The sequence below is a fragment of the Thamnophis sirtalis genome, unplaced genomic scaffold (genome assembly GCF_051295495.1).
Source record: "Thamnophis sirtalis isolate CommonGarterSnake01/CBP01778 unplaced genomic scaffold, rThaSir2_p1.2 scaffold_13, whole genome shotgun sequence".
Lineage (NCBI taxonomy): Eukaryota > Metazoa > Chordata > Lepidosauria > Squamata > Natricidae > Thamnophis > Thamnophis sirtalis.
Window position 1 is genome coordinate 43,351,750 of NW_028261393.1, and position 22,484 is coordinate 43,374,233.

Below are 22,484 nucleotides of genomic sequence, written 5' to 3' on the forward strand. Positions count from 1 at the left end.
TTAAACATAAATGCTTCTCCATTCTTTCATATAAACTGGCAACCAAACACTAGTAGTTGTTTCTGACTTTCCTTCACATAAAACAAAACCTCACAAAATAAACAAGTTTCAAAGAGTTTTGCAAGATGTTAGGATCGTTTTCAATTCAAAGAATTTTTTGCTTGGAATTTGGATCATCTTTAATTCTTTTGTAAAAAAAACATTAAAACAGAATCGTGCATCCAGACTTATGAAACTATAACTTCCCGCTACACTGCTAAGAAATCTGAAATCATAAGTCCACTAGGATTTATGCAAACAAAGAACAAATGAAACTATTTCAGAAAATTGGAACTATTTGCCCTTTTAATTCCTGGCAAATAGATGGGGAAGAAATGGAGGTAGTGACAGATTTTATTTTCCTGGGCTCCAAGGTCAGACTGCAGACAAGAAATTAAAAGACGTTTGCTCCTGGGGAGGAAAGCTATGGCAAATCTAGACAGCATACTAAAAAGCAGAGACATCCCCCTGCCAACAAAAGTATGCATAGTCAAGGCTATGGTTTTCCCAGTTGCAATGGGAATTTATCTATCTATCTATCTATCTATCTATCTATCTATCTATCTATCTATCTATCTATCTATCTTCCTATCTATCTTCTACTTAAGATACATTGATAATTTCATTTATTCCGCATGAAATGGAGCTTAGTAATGTAGCATGAGGCTATATATTCTGCACTATTGGGACTGTCGGTGAGTCAACAGGTCAGTAAGAGCCGCTGTAGGACAGAGATGACAGTTGCTCTTTAAAAATTATGATTTAAATCAAGTTAATTTAAATTAAGCCTTTTTACCAGAACAACTAGACACAAGGAGAGTTTTCTCCCGAATGCCATCACTTTGTTTAATAATTAATTCCCACAACACTGTCAATAATTTACCAAGAATGTATTATTGTTATTCTTCTCTTCCTTCCTAGTATCTATCTCTCCCCATTTATGACTATAACCATGTTGCTTGTATCTTTCAATTTATATTGTTTTGTTTACTAGTACGATTTGATAGCTTATTAGTAATCTTGACTATCACTAAGTGTTGTATCTTTTTATTCTTGATGAATGCATTTTTATTCTCTTTATGTACACTGAGAGCTTATGCACCAAAGACAAATTCTTTGTGTGTCCAATCACAATTGGCTAATAAAGAATTCAATTCAATTGTAGTGATTGAAATCATGATTGAAATCAACTTGATTTAAATCCACGCGTTATTTGTGAAAATAATAAAGGTGATATGCAAATAAATAAATAAATACATTTGGAAGATCACCCGGAAAGCCCATGTCTCTAGGCTAGATTGGAAAACTGGAAGAACATCCCTGAAGAAAGTGAGGATAAACTTATCTCCACTGCTTAGAAAAGTTAAGTAAAAGTTTCCCTGAAAATAAGATTTCCCCAAATAATAAGCCCAATTGGGCTTTTGAGTGCATGCACTAAAATAAGCCCTCCCCCCCCCCAAATATTGCAACATAGCAGCAGCCATGAGGTGACCACGCTCGCCTCCTCCTGCACCTCAAAAATAATAAGACCTCCCAAAAAATAAGGCCAAGCGCTTATTTTGGGGGTCAAAAGAAAATAAGACCCTGTCTTATTTTCAGGAAACATTTATTCGGCCAATGAACAGCAACACGAAAATGGCATAGATTAAAAAAAAATCATCAGGAATAGGGTTTGAGTTAAAGACATCTTTATCTTACCATTTGTTTTAAGCATAGACACAAAGACAGAATGTGTGTTCATTTTCCTTTCTGACATAATTCAGTCGATTGCTCCACTCATTCCTTCACAGCAGGAAGCAATCAGATCCAACAATACCACAATCTTAAAATGACGTTTCAGACCTTTGATGTTTTGGATAGCTTTCTTTACAATATCAAGGTATTACTCTCTATGGGAGTGTCATGTATATTTTTAAGGAAATCTAAGCAAACGCGTTGAAAATATATATTTTATTCCTTTGGTACTGAACTGTTGATATCAATATAAGTTTCAGGTTATAAGGACAGCATAAATATTGCTTGATTTTTAGGTGTCATGACAAGTAACTGGCTTTGGAAAGATTCTCCAGTGATGTAATTACTGGGGGACACACACATATATTTTATCCTATTGATAGTTAATGTGACACCATGTCAATCATACACACCATCTTAGGGATTTAATTGCAAAAATCATCCATAATTTAAAAACTTGTTATATAACTTAAAATTATTCCAAGCTGTTCTTTCTGTTTGATTACTTGCAGCGACATCTGATAAAACTGACATTTTAATCAGTGAAGAGATTTGCAAAAATATAACCTTCAGCTTCCAAAATACAGACCTAGAAAATGCACTCATGGCACAACACTACTGAGTTAGATGCATTTTGGAAAGCACAGCAAAAGGGGGGAAAAAGAGAGACAGGTGGTCACTAATGTGTTATTTGAACATCTCGACAGAAATCCAGCTCAGGCCACGAAATATGTACAGAGAATGCAGCTGGAAAGCATATGTACAATGCTGCAGATGTGACTCTCCTTCACACTTGATCGCGGAGACGTGCCAGTCTTTGTGAGAGTTCATCCTTCGGAATAGAGAGAGTTATGAATATATGATCGAGATACAAAACACATTAAAAGAGTAACAACTGAAGGGGTGGAGATCATATACAAGGAAAGTCAAGATAGGTTTGTGCCAGATAAATGGGCTTGTTACTTTTAAAAAAAAAGCTTCTGAAGTTTTCTAAGAATTATAAAAAGTAAAGATTCCCCTGGCACATATGTGCTAGTCGTTTCTGACTCTAGAGGGCGGTGCTCCTCTCCGTTTCAAAGCCGAAGAGCCAGCGCTATCCGAATACATCTCCATGGTCATGTGGCAGCCATGACTAAACACCAAAAGTGCATGGAACACTGTTCCCTTCCCACCAAAGGTGGTTCCTATTTTTCTACTTGCATTCTTTACATGCTTTTGAACTGCTAGGTTAGCAGAAGCTGGGACAAGTAACGGGCACTCACTCCATTACGCGGTGGTGGGGACTCGAACCACCGAACTGCTAACCTTTCTGATCGACAAGCTCAGCGTCTTAGCCACTGAGCCACTTCTGACTACACAGAACTACATATAACTAAGAACTATACAGAAGCTCAAAATGAGCAGCCTCTGGACCTTGTAAATAAATTAAGCAGATAAACAAGGCCATGCATAGGAAGTGATGCAGAAGTAATGAGGCAAGGACAGAAAATTGTTTAAGACATTAAAAGTTGCAGATTATTTTTATTATTATTATATTAAGTAATCTAGCACCAAACGATAAGAGTAAGCCATATTGGACATTAGCAAGCTATATATAAAAGTTTAAATATTAAATCAGTATCCCAGCCAATCTCCTATGGCAGTGTTTCCCAACTTCAGCAACCACCACTTGTGGACCAGAATCCCCCAGTCAGCATGCCCTATAGCAGGGGTGTCAAGCAGGGGCCAAATGCATCACGTGCAGGCCACGCCCACCCCAGCTCCTTGAAGGGGAAAAATGTCACAGAACATCATGTGACGGCAATGTCAGGAGTGGGCTGCTGGGGGTTCGCAGTGATTAAAGAGAACCTCTAGCTAAGATTCTGTGCAGTTTGGAGAACCCCAAAATCCCACTCCTGGCTAGCCCTGCCCACCCTGCCCCACTCCTCCCAGGAGTCCCCCCGTGACCCGTTTTGGATGCAGGTAAGGGCAGGGCGTGCATGGAGGTTCAGGGAGGGCGAAAAACAGGCCTACTGGAAGTTCGGGAAGGCTGGAAACGGGCGCGTTTAGAGCCTTCCCAAACTTCCAGAAGGCCCATTTTTTGCCCTCTCTGAGCCTCTGTGCGCGCCCATTGGAAACAGACCTGTTTCCAGCGGTTCCACCACAAAACCGCGGACGACAAAATCGCGGTCGACGAAAGCGCGTATGTGACGTCATCACAGCGCGACGAAAAGAGCCAAGGTGGCGCAGTGGTTAAATGCAGCACTGCAGGCTACTGCTAGATCAGCAGGTCAGCGGTTCAAATCTCACCGGCTCAGGGTTGACTCAGCCTTCCATCCTTCCGAGGTGGGTAAAATGAGGACCCAGATTGTTGGGGGCAATATGCTGACTCTCTGTAAACCGCTTAGAGAGGCCTGAAAGGCCTATGAAGCGGTATATAAGTCTACTGCTATTGCTATTGCTATTGCTAAAAAAAGATCGAAAAATGTAAAAATAAAGCGAAAACCTTACCCTAACCCCCCCAAACCTAACCCTAAACCTAATCCTAAACCTAACCCTTAACCTAACCCTAAACCTAACCCTTAACCTAAGGAAAAACCTAACGCTAACCCTTAACCTAACGCTAAACGTAACGCTAACGCTCTAAACCTAACCCTTAACCTAACCCTAACCCTTAACCTAACGCTTACCTTTATGTGAATCGGCTTGCTGTAATTTAATTTTTATTTCAATTTTTCGATCTTTTTCGTCGCGTTGTGATGACGTCACATACGCGATTTCGTCGACCGTGCTTTTGTGGAACGCGGTTTTGACGGGTCACGGTTTCCAGCCTCTAGAGGGACTCTGGAGCCTGGGGAGGCAGTTTTTCCCCTCCTGGAGCCTTGAGGAAAGCCTCCAGAGCCTGGGGAGGGCAAAAACGCCCCCCCCCTTTGCAGTGGAGCAGGAGGCCAACTAGGCCACGCCTGCCATAGCTATGCCCACGCCCACCCAGCAACCAGGCAGAGAACACCTTGCTAAAATGTTTGAAGCCAAGGTGAGTTTGACCCCTGGGCACTACAGTATAATGGGAGAAGAGAACAAGCCAGGACAGGCAATATTTACCTGTTCTGTTGAAGCAACACTTGTGCCAACAGAGCCTGTTTGTCCCTGAGGTAGCTCCATATTCAGATCAAGCCTAAAATTCAAAGGGAGAAAAATACAATCAAGAAAATTAAACATTGGCAGGCAGAGATGGCATTCCCTATTCCAGGAACAAACCCCAAGCATCTCACTTAAATTTAAAAATAAGAGTATCCCCGAGTCAAAAGTTAGACATTACACCGCACAAGCCACAGTCAACCCTGTAATGGGTAGGATATACAAACCTCTACACCTGAATTACCACAGGCCAGGGTTTGAGATAAGCATAGTTTGGGAGAGGGGGTAGAATTCCTTCTTGATGTTTATAGAATGTGGGTGTGATTCCAATCTTGTTGTTAACTCATAATCAGAAAAAATGTCAATGTTTGCTCTGAGAACAGTTACAATTCTTCCGCTTCAGGATTAACAGTAGGTTATAACCTAGTTCAGTTTTCCTCAAATTGCTGTTTTCTAGAATGGGTTGAACATCAGCGCCTTTAATTCTCCAGCCAGCAAAAGCTTGGCCCATGGATGGAACCAGATTATAGGCAACAAGTTACCGTATTTTTCAGAGTATAAGAGGCACCTCCTCCCCCCCAAAAGAGCATGGAAATGTTGGTGCATCTTATACACTGAATACAGCCATTTTTGGCCTCCCAAAGCCCTGGCACCTGCATCCCATTTTTGCAAAAAACAGCCCATTGTTCGCAGAAATGGAGGTATTTTTGCCTTCCCCCAGCCCCCAGCAGCACTCTGCAGCCTTCAGCAGGGCTGGGGGAAGACAAAAATGCCTCCGTTTTTGCAAAAAAACAGCCTGCTTTCCACAAAAAGGGGGCATTTTTGCCTTACCCCAGCCCTGCTGAAGCCTGCAGAGTGCTCCTGGGGGCCAGGGGGGAAAAAAATTTTTTTCTTACTAACCTCTTTGAAATCTTGGTGCGTCTTATACACCGATGCGTTTTATAGTCCAAAAAATACGGTAGATCATGCTATGCAGGGGTGGGTTGCTGCTGGCGTTACTGCTGCTTTGCGTACATGCACAATTGCTTGTAAAATTTTCTGTGCATGCGCAGAACATTGAAAGACATAAAACCATGCCAGCAATGCCAGTGGCAATCGGGGAACCAGTTTGGAGGCGTGGACAGCCTGGGTCACTGTCGGTTCTGCGACCCATGCCAACAAACCACTACTGGTTCACCTGAATCAGTGCAAACCAGTAGCAACCCACCTCTGATGCTATGCCTGTCCATTTTCTCAATCCTGTGGGACTCTACTGAGCTGGAGAAAACCAGGAATTCCTTGCTCCCCCAAATGTATTTTTTCATGCACTGCAGTGATTTTGACTTTCGGATATTCACACTTACCCAGCTTCATCAGCCATTTCTTGAAGGAGCATATCTACTTGGTTCTAAAAAAAAAGCAGACGTTATATAAAAGACTGAGTTACACTTAAAAGGGCAGCAACACAACACAGATAATTAGCAGAGATTTTGTACTGAAAGAGTTCTTGGCCATGAGAGGGAACTTGTAATAGTGTGGGATGGACTTTCAGAGCATTGCAGTGGTTATACTCTTTGTTTTTTAATAGACGGTTTTAGGATGACAGTACTTTTTTTGATTTTTGTGTTGCTCCTTCAGTGCCTGGAAGAACATACTCAATCCTTCACAGCGGACAATGAAATGTGAAAACTTGTCCTTTTTTGCTTCCATTTTTCAATCCTAAAGATGGTAAAGATTCCCCTCGCACATGTTTGCTAGTCGTTCCCGACTCTAGGGGGCGGTGCTCATCTCTGTTTCAAAGCCGAAGAGCCAATGCCAAAGGCGCACACAATGCTGTTACCTTCCCACCAAAGGTGGTTCCTATTGCACTTTTTATGTGTTTTCAAACTGCTAGGTTGGCAGAAACTGGGACAAGTAACGGGAGCTCACTCCATTACGCGGCGCTAGGGATTTAAACTGCTGAACTGCCGCCTTTTCTGATCAACAAGCTCAGCATCTTAGCCACTAAGCCACCGTGCCCCTATTTTTCATTCCTAATTAACACTATTAAGATAAAGAAATGGCTTTCAACATTTTTCTGCAGACTTAAAAAAAAAAGTATCACCTACATAGATTTTACAGGGCCCACCAGTACTCGTAAGAAACTGGCTTTACATGTATTTTTTAAAAAAATAAAAAATATGACAGTCTCTCAACTGAAGACATTGTAAAACTTAGTCAGTTGTCAAAGAAAGAGGAGGCCCATCATGAAGAGGCAAACTTTCCTTTGAACATTTATCTCACCAGGGCCAAGATACTGTAGTCAACAGAGGTAGAGCAATGTTTTTCAACCTCAAGAACTTTAAGTTTCTTCTTCTTGTGCCATATCTGTCATCGGATGTGGGCGATCATGTTGGCAAACTTTAAGATGGGTGGACTTCAACTCCCAGCATTCCCCAGACAGCCAGGTAGCCAATGGAACAATAAAAAAGTCAATCAACCCATGGAACAGAAGTTGCCTTCGGGAGTCGCTGGAATCTTTCAAGAAGAGACTGGACTGCCGTCTGTCAGAAATGGTGTAGGATCTTCTGCTTAGATGACCTACAAGGTCCCTTCCAAATATTTTAATTTGTTAAAGTTTTGATGTTGAGAAACATCAATAGAGACTACTGCAAGTTGGAAGCAAACCTCTCTGCTTGAATGGATACCTACTTGTGGAGTTGTCAGTGTGGTAGTACTGCTCATGGTGTCTTCCATCTGTGCTGTCTGGACATCTAAGGTTTCAAACTGCTGTTCAAATTTATCCATCAGGGCAGAAATCTGTAGGTAAACAGACGGTTTAAGTAGAAGAGATCAAAAGAGCAGCAGGAAACATTTAAAAAGCAAAATGTATCCTTTTTACCTTTTCTAAGTTCATACTTTTCAACGTGGCATCCATTGATTTAACTACTCCAGCCATAGATTTAGTTACCTAGAAGAGAAAGTGTTTGATAATTATATCAAGAGAGTTTTCCCATTACCCCCACTCCCCACCCCTTAATTTCCTTAGCTCCTATTTCGTAACACTGCACCTGATAGAAGCAGCTAGAGAATGTATTTTTATAATGCCTATGATTATGATTTACCACTTATTGCTTGAATGTACACTGAGAGCTTCTGCACCGGAGACAAATTCCTTGTGAGTCCAATTGCACTTGGCTAATAAATAATTCTATTCCCATTCCCATCCCGTTCCAAGCTAGAGATCATGTGTCGTGCCGATGAAGACTTTGGAGTGTTATTTTATTATTATATCTGTAGAATTGCTGGTATGGTATTTAAGGTGAAAAATAACCAAATCTCTGCCATTCATGACTACTTTGCAAATTACATTTTTTTTTACGCTTTGATTTGTTTATTTTAACATCTTTCCACACTGCATAACATCTTAAGAAGAATTATAATGTCAAAAATATGGAATGCTTCACGAATTTGCGTGTCATCCTTGCGCAGGGGCCATGCTAATCTTCTCTGTATCGTTCCAATTTTAGTATATGTGCTGCCGAAGCGAGCACTTTGCAAATTACTTTTTAAGGACTACTGGAAAAAGTTATTTTTAGGCTGCATTTTGGTAAGGCGAATAAGTGAAATTTTACTAGTGTTTTTTTTCCTGCCTCCATGCTACTTATATAATGTGGCACAGATAAGGGTTAGTTTAATATCACATTATACTATAGTATCTTTTATTTAGATTAGCATTAGTGTATCACATGAATACAGGCATAGTTGCTGAGACATCATAGTTTATTGTTAACTTAAATAAGTGTATCCAGCCAAAGCACCTTCTTCAATCACAAGCAAGATACTCAATGTTAATATCGTCTCGACAGAAGAGAATATTCGTAGCTCATGGTTGAAATACGAGATTCTTGGTGCTCTCTGAGCTTGGTGGCCTTCTTACAGACATTTCATTATTCCACTGGGTAACATCATCAGTGCATTGATGACGTTACTAGTTTGGTGATGAAACGCTTGCAAGAAATCCATCAAGCTCAGAGAGCACCAAGGACCTCACTAATATTGCCTGTTTGAATAGGATCCAATGTGCTGCACAAATGTAGAGACTGGAGTTCATAGGTCAGACTGCTGTCTGGCTTATTCAATAAACAATAATTAAGCAAAGTGAGTCATCACAACATGTGAGTATAGTCCCAGATTCTTCAGCATTTCATGTGGAGAACTTTCTCACTGCCTTCTGGAATTGTCATGGATTGAATTTACGGCAACGAATCATGGTGCTCCCCAGGAGACTGTGAGTTCTAGTCCCACCTTAGATGTGAATGCCAACTGGGACTTTGGGCCAATCACCAGGAGACTATAAGTTCTAGTCCCACCTTAAGCATGAAAGCCAGCTGGGTGATTTTGGGCCAATTGCCAGGAGACTGTGAGTTCTAGTCCCAATTTAGGCCTGAAAGCCAGCTGGTGACTTTGGTTCAATCACCAGGAGACTGTGAATTCAAGTCCTGACTTAGGCCTGAAAACCAGCTGAGTGGCTTTGGGCCAATTGCCAGGAGACAATGAGTTCTAGTCCCACCTTAGGCATGAATGCCAACTGGGAGACTTTGGGCCAGTTCCTCTCTCTCAGCTTAACTCACCTCACAGGGTTGTTAATATGGGGGAAATAGCAGGAAGGATTTATCATGAGGAGTTGTTGTTATTATAAGGAAGAGTAAAAAATATACAAACTGCTTGCTTACTTTGCCCATTGTGACGGCCGTCTGCACTCTCGCTGCCACCGCATCTACTCGGGCGCTCATGCGCAGGAAGTTGATTGATTGGTTCTTCTGCCGGATGGCATTTTCTGCATGGATTCTTGCCACTTCCATGTTGCCCTTCTGAACTGCCTTCAAAATAGAACAAAGGAACACAATTATTCCTCTCTGTTATGGAAAGAACAAAAGAAACCCTAGTGGTTGATAGTCCCATTCCTAGGTGCATAGAAACATGAAAGTTGATGATGGTATCCCTGGTGTCTGTTTAAGCGCTTTTTTTTCTCTCAAATGCACCCGCAACAGATCAACACTTTGAATAATTGGACCCAAGAAAAGCCGATCTCTAAGAAGCTTTGCAAATGATGGCAGATGCATAGCAGGAAGCCAATTAGGACAACCATTATATACATTAATATACATTTTCGGAGGTGTTCTAAATGAACTGATATTGCCATCTTGTGTTAATGAGTTTATCTGCTGTATTATTTCATAACTGATGATTTGAATGTTTTTATATTGTAAACGGACCTGTGTTGTTGGATATGAGATGGACAGCAAATAAAATCAATAATCTATATATACAAAAATGGCTGTGTGTATGTGTGTGTGTTCCAGCATAATTTTGGGATGAGAAATTTCAACCTACACGGATGACTTACTCTCTGCAAACAAATACTGTGTGGGGTAAGACACCCTTAACATCTCTCGTGGTGTATGTTCTGTTACGATACCGCCTGTTGTGCCTTAAAATGGCTTCTACGGTACTGCTGTAAAATGGCTCCTATTATACAGCGCAGTGGAGTCGCCACAGTAACCGCTTCACAGTACTCCACAAGGGGGCTCCCTCTGGCAAAGTGGGAAATCCAACATTAGAAATTACGTTTGGTCTAGATATTTCCCCCCTATAAATAAATATCCGGGAAACGCCGGGTTATCAGCACTAGTAAATAATAAAATAAATTTTAAGAGGAATGAGCTGGTATTGCCATGGGTATCTGGAACCTGAAAAATGTTAGTAGGCTGCTGACTAGATTATTCTCAAATGAATTGTATTATCCCAGCCAATACCTTAATGAGAACATGAATACTGTCAAGTCCAAGTCAGAACTAATGTTAAAAGAAACAATCTGTACAAGTTTTGGAGGCAGAAATTCTGTACATTAGTCTCTGAAAACAAATTACTTTTACTCTTTGATGTGAGTATAGGTAGACAGAAAAAATAATCACAAATACTTAACAGCAATTTTTATATATAATTTTAATGTCATTGTGATAATTTCTCATTTTCTACATAAAAGTAGCCATATTATTTACTGTACTTACCTTCTTAATTTTGACTTTTTCAATCTTTTCTTCTTTATCACACTTTTTTGAATTTCTGTTAAGCTCCTTGGCAGCAAATTTCAAATTGAAAAGATGCTCTGGATTTCAAGTTAAGAAATGTACTGAAATAAGAACATGTCATGCACCTAGCAACCTGAAAAGGGGCTCCCTGAAATCGAAATATTTTAAATTAAAAAATTTAATATTCAGAGGGAGAGAATATGCAGATATATACTCCCTCTGAATATAGACATCGGCATCAGGATTTAAAATTTAAATGCTCAATTTTTATAAACATCAAGAATCCATGGAGGAAACAATCAATTTTTTTAAAAATCTAGTTATTATAAGGGAAGCTATAAAATGAAAATACTCCCTAATTTTCTTTAAATATAGGTCAATTAAAGCCTTTAATGCATACCTCCATTAGGAGGCTATTTTAATTCCAACTTGTGATTAGATATTACTGGCAAAGAGAAATGTAGTATCTTCTCAATGCATAATAATAATTGAAATTCCCTTTACTGGAATATTATACATACATTACATATAATCAAAAAAGCACATCCTCATCAGATTTTCAGAGCTCAGTTTACCAAGAACATAATTATTTTCAACTATTAGAATCATTAAACTAAAACAATTCTCTACTGATAGGAACTATTGCCGGTATACAGAAAACTTGTGTTTCTTTCAGCCACCAAACCAAACATCCAAATAACCAGTTCAAACTCTTATAAAGACCATAAAACTCAGCATTCATAATGGTACAGATATCAGATATGGGCTGCAAACATTCATTCAACCACTAGGTGATAGAAATTAGGTACAGACTATGTTAAAGGTAAAGATTCCCCTCACACATATGTGCAAGTTGTTCCCAATTTCTAGGGGTTGATGCTCATCTCCGTTTCAAAGCCAAAGAGCCAGCGCTGTCCAAAGATGTCTCCATGGTCATGTAGCCGACATGACTAAACGCCGAAGGCGCATGGAATGCTGTTACCTTCCCACCAAAGGTGGTTCCTATTTTTTGTACTTGCATTTTTTACATGCTTTCAAACTGCTAGGTTGGCAGAAGCTGGGACAAGTAATGGGAGCTCACTCCGTTAAGCTGTGCTAAGGATTCAAACCGCTGAACTGCCAACCTTTCTGATCGACAAGCTCAGCATTTTAGCCACTAAGCCACCGCGTCCCATATACACACTATGTTAACTTGTTGTTTACCAGCTATTAATTGTCTGATTTCCACAGCACATATCTAGTAGCTGTCATTAAAGATGGTTCGGACGACATATCCTTATGTCCTGACCTAAAGGAAATATGATAAAACAAAGACTAAATGACTAGGATTCACATTTCCAACACCTATCATCAAGTGATTTATCTAAGTCAGCTGTCAAGATGTGGCAACCAGGGCTTATAGTCCATGCACTTCATAGCCAACTAGATGAACAGAAGTAGGATTTAGAATGAAGACAGCAGAGAAAACAAAATTTATATTCTTTTCTTGGCTTTCTTTAATATACAACTAAAGTCCACCCTCCCCCACAAAAAAACCCAGAAAAACTATATCAGCCGATAGAAACCAGACGCATCCAAGCATGACACTGTGATGTGTCATATCAGACAAAAACACACACACAAAAAGTCTAACCAGCTGGTCTGGAAGCTCAGCCACAAAAACACATATTTAGCGCTTCATCAGAGAAACCTTAGAACGGGCATATGTTCTCGTCAATCACAGCCATAACAAATCTGTAAATGGCAACTCTGAAAACTGCAAAAGAAAGATGTGGGTGTGCGTGTTTCCATTCGAACAGATTTATTGGAATATTCCATTTCCTGAACTAGTCCATTGTGACAGGCACATGAGAGTGAGCCGATGCCTAGAAGCCAGGAAAGTTATTTACTGTATTTTTCAGAGTATAAGACGCACCTTTTTCCCTGAAAAAGAGGCTGAAAGTCTGGGTGTGTCTTATACACTGAATACAGCATTTTTGGTCTCCTGAAACTCCGCCCCCTTCACCAAAATGGCCGTGCATAGCCTTTTGGAGGCTTATAAAGTGTTCCTGGGGGCTGGGGAGGGAAAAATGAGGGGAAAATAGGCCTTTTTTGCCCCCCACCCCCAGGAGGACTCTATAGCCCTCCTAAAGGCTATGCATGCCTTTTTTTTTATAAAAAACTGGCCGCTTTTTGCTCATTTTTGCCCCCCACCCCCAGCCCCCAAGAGAACTCTACACACCTCCTAAAGGGTATTCATGCCCCCTTTTTGACAAAAAAACAGCCCATTTTTGCAAAAAAGGCCCATTTTTGGGAGGTCTGCAGAGTGCAAAAACTTTTTTTTTTAATTTGCCTCTTCAAAATCTTGGTGCGTCTTATACTCCGAAAAATACAGTAGTTCTTAGTACTTTATACCTGGTTATTTCTGCTATGTATAGTGGAGGACGGGGACTTGGTGTGCTATTGTCCATGGAGTGAAAGACTCAGACATAACGTAGCAATTGAACAACAACCACCTCTTCTTACACTTGCTTCACACACAGAATTCTATACAAAATACCAATTTGGGGCTCTCCTAACTAGGCTGTCTATGTTGATATATTTTAATCACTTTTATTGTTTTTGCATTACATAGGCTCCCGAGTCCCCCACAGAGGGAAGCTCTAAACCAATTGAAATAAATAATGCAATGAATGTCCATTATCCAGATACAGGTAGTCCTTGACTTACCACAGTTCATTTAATGACCACTCAAAGTAACATCAGTGAAAACAGTGATTCGTGACCGTTCCTCACACTTACAACTGTTGTAGCGTCCCCACAGTCACGGGATTTACATTCGGACGCTTGGCAACTGACTCACATTTATGACGGTTGCAGTTGTCCAGGAGTCACGCAATCGTTTTTTGTGACCTTCTGAGAAGCAAAGTCAACGGAGAAACCAGATTCACTTAACAGCCACGGTATTAATTTAATAGCTGCACAGGTTCACTTAACAAATGTGGAAAAAGAAGCCGTAAAATGGGGCAAAACTCACGACCCATTTCTAACTTAGCAACGACATAAATTTTGGGGCTCAATTGTGGTCGTAAATTGAGGACTACCTGTATGCTAATGTCAGAAAAATACCATAGCAACAACCACCTCTGCTTACACTTGTACACTTACATACACAGAATTCTATAGAAAATTCCAGTCTCCAGTTTGGCATTCTCCTATATCTATGTTGACATATGGTTTTATTATATAATCTTTATTGTCACTGTACTTAAATACAATGAAATTGGTTTTAACCTCACTGGTGCAAAATTATAACAGAAACGAAAAAAAGAAAAAGAAAAAAAACTAGCATGTGCATGGAGTGATTGTGGTTGTATTTAAAAGTCTGACAGCCCAAGGATAGAAACTATCTTTAAACCTGTTATTTGCATTAGAAAAGCCCAAGTCGCTGAGAGAGCGAAGCTATAGCCAATTTAAATAAACAATGCAAATAATGGCCATTATCTAGATTCACTACTATTAGAATAACCCCAGAAAAGCTTTGAAGGGCCTCAGTAGAGGGGTTTGGCTCTGTCCAGTCTGAGCCTGGGGAGGGGTGCTTGAGCAGCCTCTGTCCCTCGGGGTCATCCACAGCTGCCCTATATTGCCTGGGCATGATGGTAGTTGTAGTCCATGCATTTCTGAAACTTGGCAGCAGGGGGATCCTGGGAGTTGCACAGGAGCCCCCCAGGGCTGTGCACTCTCCTCTTCTCTTCTATCTATCATCTATCATCTATCATCTATCATCTATCAATCTATCTATCATCTATCTGTCTGTCTGTCTGTCTGTCTATCTATCTATCTACCAATGACTGAATCTCAAACGATCCATCTGTTAAATTACTGAAGTTTACAGATGATACAAAAGTGATTGGTCTCATTCGAGACAACAATGAAATCGCATATAGACGGGAGGTTGAACAACTAGCTTCATGGTGCGACAGGAACAATCTGGAACTGAACACATTTAAAACCGTAGAAATTGTGGTCAACTTTAGGAGAACCCCTCCCATACTACCACCTCTTACAATATTAGAACAACACAGTATCAACAGTAGAGAACTTCAATTTTCTAGGTTCTATCATATCTCAAGAGCTAAAATGGCCACCTAACATCAAAAACACCATAAAAAAGCACAACAAAGAATGTTCTTTCTCCGCCAACTCAGGAAGCTCAAACTGCCCAAGGAGCTGTTGATACAGTTCCACAGCTGAATTATTGAGCCTGTCATCTGCACTTCCATAATTGTCTGCTTTGGCTCTGCAACCCAACAAGACAGACAGAGACTTCAGAGGAGAATCAGAAATGCAGAAAAACAATTACTACCAACCTGCCTTCCATTGAGGATCTGTACACTGCACGAGTCAAAAAGAGAAAATATCTACAGACCCCTCACATCCTGGATATAAATTGTTTCAACTCCCATTCTCAAAACGACACTACCAAAACAGTTTCCTCCCGAAAAACCATCCCTCTGCTAAACAAATAATTCCCATACCACAGTCACTATTCACCAAGTCTGCATTACTATTAGTATTAGTCTTCTCATCGTTCCTATCACCCATCTCCTCCCACTTATGACTGCAGGACTGTAACTTTGTTACTTGTATCCTTACAATTTATATGGATATTGATTGTTTCCTGATTGCTTACTTGTACATATGACTATCATTAAGTACCTTATGATTATTGATGAATGCATCCTGTCTTTTATGTACACTGAGAGCATCTGCAGCAAAGACAAATTCCTTGTGTGTCAAATCACACTTGGCCAATAAAGAATTCTATTCTATTTCGTTCTATTGAAGTTCACCTGTATTAAAAGTGCCAGTTTTCAAGTTTCGGAAACAGTGCTCTAATCCTTAAGGGCAGAAAAATGGGGATACCCCAACACTTTTGGGGAGCCAGAGAATATTCTTGGGAAGAGGTGGAGATTTGTCCCTTGGCATGAAAAAAGAAAGATAAAACAGGCCTCCATCAAGGAAGAAAACGCCCTCACCCCAACCCCACGGGCTACTCTCGTTGTCACTCCAATCCAGAAACACCAATAGGGAAAGGGTTCAAACGCTGAAGCTCCTCCCACAAGAATCACCCCTTCTCAAGAGCGCCTCCTGCAGTGAGGGTCCCCCACAAGCCACGCCCCCCGTTCCATCAATCTCGCCAGGAGGCGGGATTTTCTTGCCCCCACCACCAATCGAAGCCCTGCCGTGTTTTCACCACGGGCGTCACCCAGGATACTCTCCATGTTGGACATGGCGGCGCTTCAGGTGCGGGCCTGGATCGAACGACGGCGGAAAACAGAACGAGGTGGCTCGGTTTCGGCGACCTGTTGGACTCCTGGTCTTTCTCTCAGCGGCGGGCTTCCTGCTTCCGCCTCCGCCGGCGAGCTCCACTCCCCGCCTCTTCCGTCAACATCACGTCACGCGCAGCTTGACGAGCAGGAAAGAGGCGGAGAGAAAGTGGTGGTTGAAAGGGTGGACAGAGACGCATGCGCACAATAGTCTTTCGAAGGTGCGCAGAAGGCCGTCACGGCGCGAGGCTCCTGCTCCCACCCAATAGAATTTCATTTTCCTCGATGGCGTCACCGGGAAAGGAGGAGTCTGCAGGGCTTGGACGCTTCTTAACGGGGTGTAACCTAAACGTGTGACAGTTCCCATTCTCCCCTGCAAAATAGGACCAAGATGGGATAGATAGTATTTCTCTACTACAGGGAAAGAGCCTTGGACGAGCAAGGCAGGAAACTGATCCTTCCACATTTACAGGAATTCACACTATTATTCCTGATTAATGCCCATTTAAATAATATTGATTAATATTAATAAATATTAATGTTTATTAATTAATTTTTCTTAGTTAATAGTCCCTTGTATTCTTATCCATTTCATGTATTCATAATCATGTTTATACTTATATCTGTTACCTAATTCATCCTTGACGAATTAAATTAATTTACTCGCAGCGCGATCCTCCACCTGCTCCCGTCCCTCCGTCCGTCCCCCACCCCTTCGTTGGGATTTGGGGAGTTCGAGATCTGTATCTCTAACCCATTTGGAGAAAAGCAAGTGAAAGAAAACGAGCCCACCTCACCACTAACCCTCAGATTGATCTGCAGAGTCCTGGAACTGATCGTACACCGGTGTCTTCTCAGCTTTAAACTGGGCCGAATTTAACGCCCAGGATTGCCCAGAATTCTGGGAGCGGAAGCCCATCTAATCTTAAAGTTGCTGAGATTGGGAAGCGCTGATGCAGACCCTGCATCGGTAGAGACCGTTCTTCGTGTCTTGAACTCGACTGGACACAATTACATTTAAAACAGAGTTCCCTTATTATTATATTAATTTATGGAGATTAACTCACGCTGCTCATGCAGAACGAATTATCTTTTTTCTTCGGCCACGCCCAGAGGCGGTCGTGTTTGGAATGACCTGAATGGCTTAGCCGCCTCCAGCTTATTTGCATGCCTCTCGGTGATAGGTTGGGTAGGCCGGTGTATTAGCGCGCAGAATTCAAATTGAACGCTTCAGGAAGCTTTATAGAGTTTTATGCACGTTCGGGCGAAATCATGGCGGACCTTGCAGATTTGGACCCGGAGCAAATAGAAAAGTACCGCAGGTATTTCCGAAGGGGTTCATGTACGGGGAAGGGGCGCCTCCGGATTTGCTCCTGGCAAGCCATTTCTTTTTGGGTGGGCTTGGCTGGAGTGGTAGGGATTCCGCATTCCTATATTCATCTTCCCTTATTTTTCCCGCTACAGGGGTCGCCCCAAAGATGCTTTTCTTTTAAAATGGTAGAGTTTATTATTTTTTTCCTTTGAAAACGAAAAGCACCTTTGGGACATGATACGGATGACGGAGTATCTCAAGAAATATGAAAGGGGTCCTTTATCAATGGGAGCTGGCTGAGGGGTTGACCAATGGTTCCCAACGTGAGCAATTTTATTTTTAACGGGGGGGGGGTTGAACCTTGTTTATACCAAGTTCATGGCCTTTTACACTGCTTCCGTCTGAGTAGAGTTCACTTTTTGAGTAAAGTAAGGATTGTGGGGGGGGGGGATCAGGATTTTAGAGATGCTTAGGTGGGGCAATGGCCAAAAAAAAAAGTTGGGAATCCCTTGGTTAGGCAAAGCCAGGGACCAGCAGGAGAATTATTTGGGGGAAAGAATGAGAATGTCAGTCCTGCCTCAGCTCCTGGCTTTTAAGTAAGAACGATCCTTGACTCCAGTTGGTGAGAAAAGTATCCTTTACTAAAGATTAAACAGAATACAATAAAGCAAAGCCAGAAGTGGTGTTTGCATGTCAAAATTCCAAGTAGAGCTTTTCCCAGCTTTAAGGCTTCCCCATTGTTGTCCCCCACCCCACTCCTTTGTCCAATCGGTTTTGAATAAGTTGTTTTGGAAACTGCAGCTGCATTCTTTGCCTTCTTCCTATTGGCCAGTTCTTCTCTGCAGCCACGCTCTCTTAGCTTTTGCTTTCCCTGATCTCTTAGCTTTCGCTTCCCCTCCATAGGCGCTCCCTCTCCTATCCTTCTCAACTGCAACTGTGTGAGATGGGTTGGGCTGAAAGAAAGGGATTGTCCCAAAGTCACACCATACGGTTTTCATGTCTAAGGCGGTCTCCTAGTTTCTAGGCCACTGTGCCTTAAGTACTGACTGCCTTACTGTTTGATGAACGAACCCAACTGCAACTTATTCTGCAAGATCTGGCTAAGCAAAGCACAACTTAGAAAAGTGATGTGGACTTCAACTCCCAGAATTCCACATCCAATTCTGGACACCCCTCACTTAGAACAGGTTGGGAATTTAGCCACAATATGGACAAAGTCTGTTGGCTAATAATGTCAGTGAAGGATCATGACTGCATCTATTGCTTTAAAAAAAACCCACCTAGAGTGAGAAAGAGGCTACATTTTGAACTGTATCCTCAATCATTTGAAAGTAAGTTTTGTTTGAAAGCTTTTGCTGAAGGTAGAGAATGTTTTTGCCAAGCTGCCTTCTTGAGGCTGTGGAACAGTTTGTAACCAATGTTCCCTCTAATTTTTTTTCAGTGTGAGCGGAAAAGTATAGTGTTTGAGCGGCACCGAAATCAGTATTATTTGAAACTCAAAGTTATGTTTATTCAAGGTACCCGCTTAATTAAAAGTGTTATATAATATCAGTATCACTTAACAGCGGTCCTGCTTAGCAACCAAAATGTTGGCTCAGAAACTCTGGCATTGAAGCGTGCAAGTCTTAAAGCTGTCAAGTTACAAGACCCTCGCACCCCTAACCCTTTAGGAAAAAAAACCCAGGGGTCTTCAAACCTGACAGCTTTAAGCCTTGTGGACTTCAACTCCCAGAATTCCTCCTCCAGTCATGTTGCAGCAACGTCATCTGCGTGGATCTGCTCCATCTTTGGTTTTTTCACAGGAGGCAGGGCTGCTGCTGAAGATGCCAACGAGCCCCCACCGCCACTAGAATATGCATTTGTTTAGCATGACATAGAATAGTCTTTCAACCAGAAGTATGGAATAAAAGAGAGACTGATAAATATTAAAAAAAATAAAACCAAAAAGCAGCTATTTATTTGAGTTCTAGATAAACATTTAGTTCAGAAGAGATTAGAATAGAATAGAGAAAGAATAGAATATAAAGAATACAATAGAAATAGAATTGGAAGGGACCTTGGAGGTCTTCTAGTCCAACCCCCTGCCTAGGCAGGAAACCCTACACTACTTAAGACAAACGGTTATCCAAAATCTTCTTTAAAACTTCCAGTGTTGGAGCATTCCCAACTTCTGGAGGCAAGTTGGTCCATTGGTTAATTGTTCTCACTGTCAGGAAATTTATCCTTAGTTCTAGGTTGCTTCTCTCCTTGATTAGTTTCCATCCATTGCTTCTTGTCCAGCCTTCAGGTGCCTTGGAGAATAGTTTGACTCCCTCTTCTTTGGAGCAACCCTGGGCCCTGAGATATTGGAAGACTGCTATCATGTCTCCCCTAGTCCTTCTTTTCATCAAACTGGACATACCCAGTTCCTACAACCGTTCTTTATATGTCAATATCATTTAGACAAAGTTGATCCCCTTATTCTCCACTCCAGAACCTTGGAGTTTGAAGTTCTTTGGTTCTCTTCTCCCACCCTCTGTGTTCCCACGAGGGGATTAGCATCATAGCTCAACTGCCCCCCTCCCACCCATAAAGACCAGGAGAGCATCGCTGTGCATAGCCAAATGCTACCATAGCAACTATGGCGTTGTCTGATGTCTTTCTTGCACGCTAAGATGGACTGACGGGGTGAAGCATAGCTTGCATTGTCCCTAGTGCGGATTCTTTTCCCAGCCTTGGTCACTTTACGAGGGGTGGACTTCAGTTCCCAGAATTCTTCAGCCAGGGAAATTCTGGGAGCTGAAGTCCTCCGTCCCTCCCTTATTCCTGTTTCCTTTTCCTTCATTATATTCAACTGTTTCAATATTAAGTGTAATTCTTCCTTCCTAACATTTTTCCATTTTTTTCCTTATATTCTTTTCCATTTCAACATTGTCTTTGTTCCTTCCATTCTTTCTTCCTTCTTTCAATCCTTCCAATATTTTTTCCTTCATTCCCTTGTCTGTTTCAATATTAAGTACATTTCTTCCTTTCTTCCTATACTTTTTTCCATTTTCTTCCTTATATTCTTTTCCATTTCAACATTGTCTTCCTTTTTTCCTTCCTTCCTTCCTATACATCTTTCCATTTTCTTCCTTATATTATCTTTTCTGTTTCAACAGTCTTTGTTTCTTTCTTTCTTTCTTCCTTCCTTCCTTCCCTTCCTATACTTCTTCTTTCATTCATTATATTTTCTTTTCCATTTCAATATTAAGTGTAATTCTTTGTTCCTCCTTCCTTCTTTCAATCCTTCCAATACTTTTTCCTTCATTCTCTTTTCCTTCAATATTAAGTGCAATTCCTTCCTTCCTTCCTTCCTAAGTTATTTCCATTTTCTTCCTTATATAATATTTTCTGTTTCAACATAAAGTGCCTTCCTTCCTTCCCTCCCTCCCTCCCATCCCTTTCTTTATGTTTTCTTCATGCTTTCTTTTCTTTTTCCTCTGCTCTTTTTAAATCCCCCCCCCTTCTTCTCCTCCTCTACATTTAGGTTGGATTAGTTTGTACAACGGTCATCAAACTTCTGAAGTAAAAATAAATAAATAAATCATATTTAAGAAGAAGAAGAAAAAGGAAGACGTTTTTAGTTAAGTCAAACGTTTTACTAAAAGTTTCATCTTTTAAGATTTGTCCAACACATCCAATTGTAACCTTAACAGTAAAGAATATCACCCCAGCTGCTAAAGGTTCAACCTGTCTGAGAACCATTGAAAAGACAACAGTGCAAAATCCAAAAGACACAACTTCCTCACCGCCATTGCTTTGGTACCAAATCTTTGAGGAAGGGGGTCCAGAAAGGAGGAGGAGGAGGAGGAGGGGGAGGAGGAGGGAACCAAAGAGAGCTTTTACCGAGTCTGCGCCCCACAGCCAGCACCGTCCTTGCGCCTCAAGCCGCGTTTCTTCCTGCAAAGCCCTTCTGGCGTCAAGCGGAACTCTCGGGTTGCCCGAAGGGCTTTGCAGGAAGAAACGCGGCTTGAGGCGCAAGGACGGTGCTGGCTGTGGGGCGCAGACTCGGTAAAAGCTCTCTTTGGTTCCCTCCTCCTCCCCCTCCTTCCATAGTCTGTGTGACGCTGCCGCCAGGCTGAGAGCTGCCGCTGAAACAAGTTTGGGGAGGTCCTTTGCAGGCAGCCAGTTCTAGCCGCCTGCAAAGGACTTCCCCACGTTTGCTTTGAAAGAAACCTCTGCACGGGAGTTAGAAACCTCTGCGCGGGGGTTTCTTGCCATGTGCGCGGCCGCGCGGCCGCGCACCTTAGAGGGAACAGTGTCTCGGGTTGCCCGAAGGGCTTTGCAGGAAGAAACGCGGCTTGAGGCGCAAGGACGGTGCTGGCTGTGGGGCGCAGACTCGGTAAAAGCTCTCTTTGGTTCCCTCCTCCTCCCCCTCCTTCCACAGTCTGTGTGACGCTGCCGCCAGGCTGAGAGCTGCCGCTGAAACAAGTTTGGGGAGGTCCTTTGCAGGCAGCCAGTTCTAGCCGCCTGCAAAGGACTTCCCCACGTTTGCTTTGAAAGAAACCTCTGCGCGGGAGTTAGAAACCTCTGCGCGGGGGTTTCTTGCCATGTGCGCGGCCGCGCGGCCGCGCACCTTAGAGGGAACAGTGTTTGTAACCAGCCTTTGATGTTCAGGAGGAGGAAGGATAATATGTAATATAAAAGGAGACTGTGTGGACTTTTCAGATTTGCAGGCTTCCATGGCTTTAATCTAGGTAGCCCTCTATTTATGACCACAGTTAAGCCCAACATTTCTGTTGCTAAAAGAGACACTTGTTAAGTGAATTTTGCTCCATTTTAGGACCTTTCTTGCCCCATATATTAACTGAATCACTGCAGTTGTGAAGTTAGTAGCATGGTTGTTAAGTGAATCTGGTTTCCCCCAAATTAACTTTGCTGGTCAGAAGATTGCAAAAG

General features: G+C 41.8%; 1 protein-coding gene and 1 non-coding gene across 2 annotated transcripts; both read right to left on the reverse strand.

Annotated features, from left to right (window-relative positions):
- Positions 1-1,970: 1,970 nt before the first annotated feature.
- Positions 1,971-16,432, reverse strand: CHMP1B (charged multivesicular body protein 1B). Its single transcript, XM_087727197.1, has 8 exons — positions 16,201-16,432; positions 10,923-11,020; positions 9,585-9,731; positions 7,751-7,819; positions 7,561-7,668; positions 6,234-6,277; positions 4,855-4,927; positions 1,971-2,605 (listed from the first exon to the last, which is right to left on the reverse strand). The coding sequence occupies exons 1-8, from the start codon at positions 16,214-16,216 to the stop codon at positions 2,561-2,563; spliced, it is 600 nt and encodes a 199-aa protein (XP_087583323.1). The 5' UTR covers positions 16,217-16,432; the 3' UTR covers positions 1,971-2,560.
- On the reverse strand, positions 8,296-8,402 carry LOC148043155 (U6 spliceosomal RNA). The gene has a single exon (XR_015698417.1). It is a non-coding gene; the product is annotated as a U6 spliceosomal RNA (small nuclear RNA).
- Positions 16,433-22,484: the final 6,052 nt, after the last annotated feature.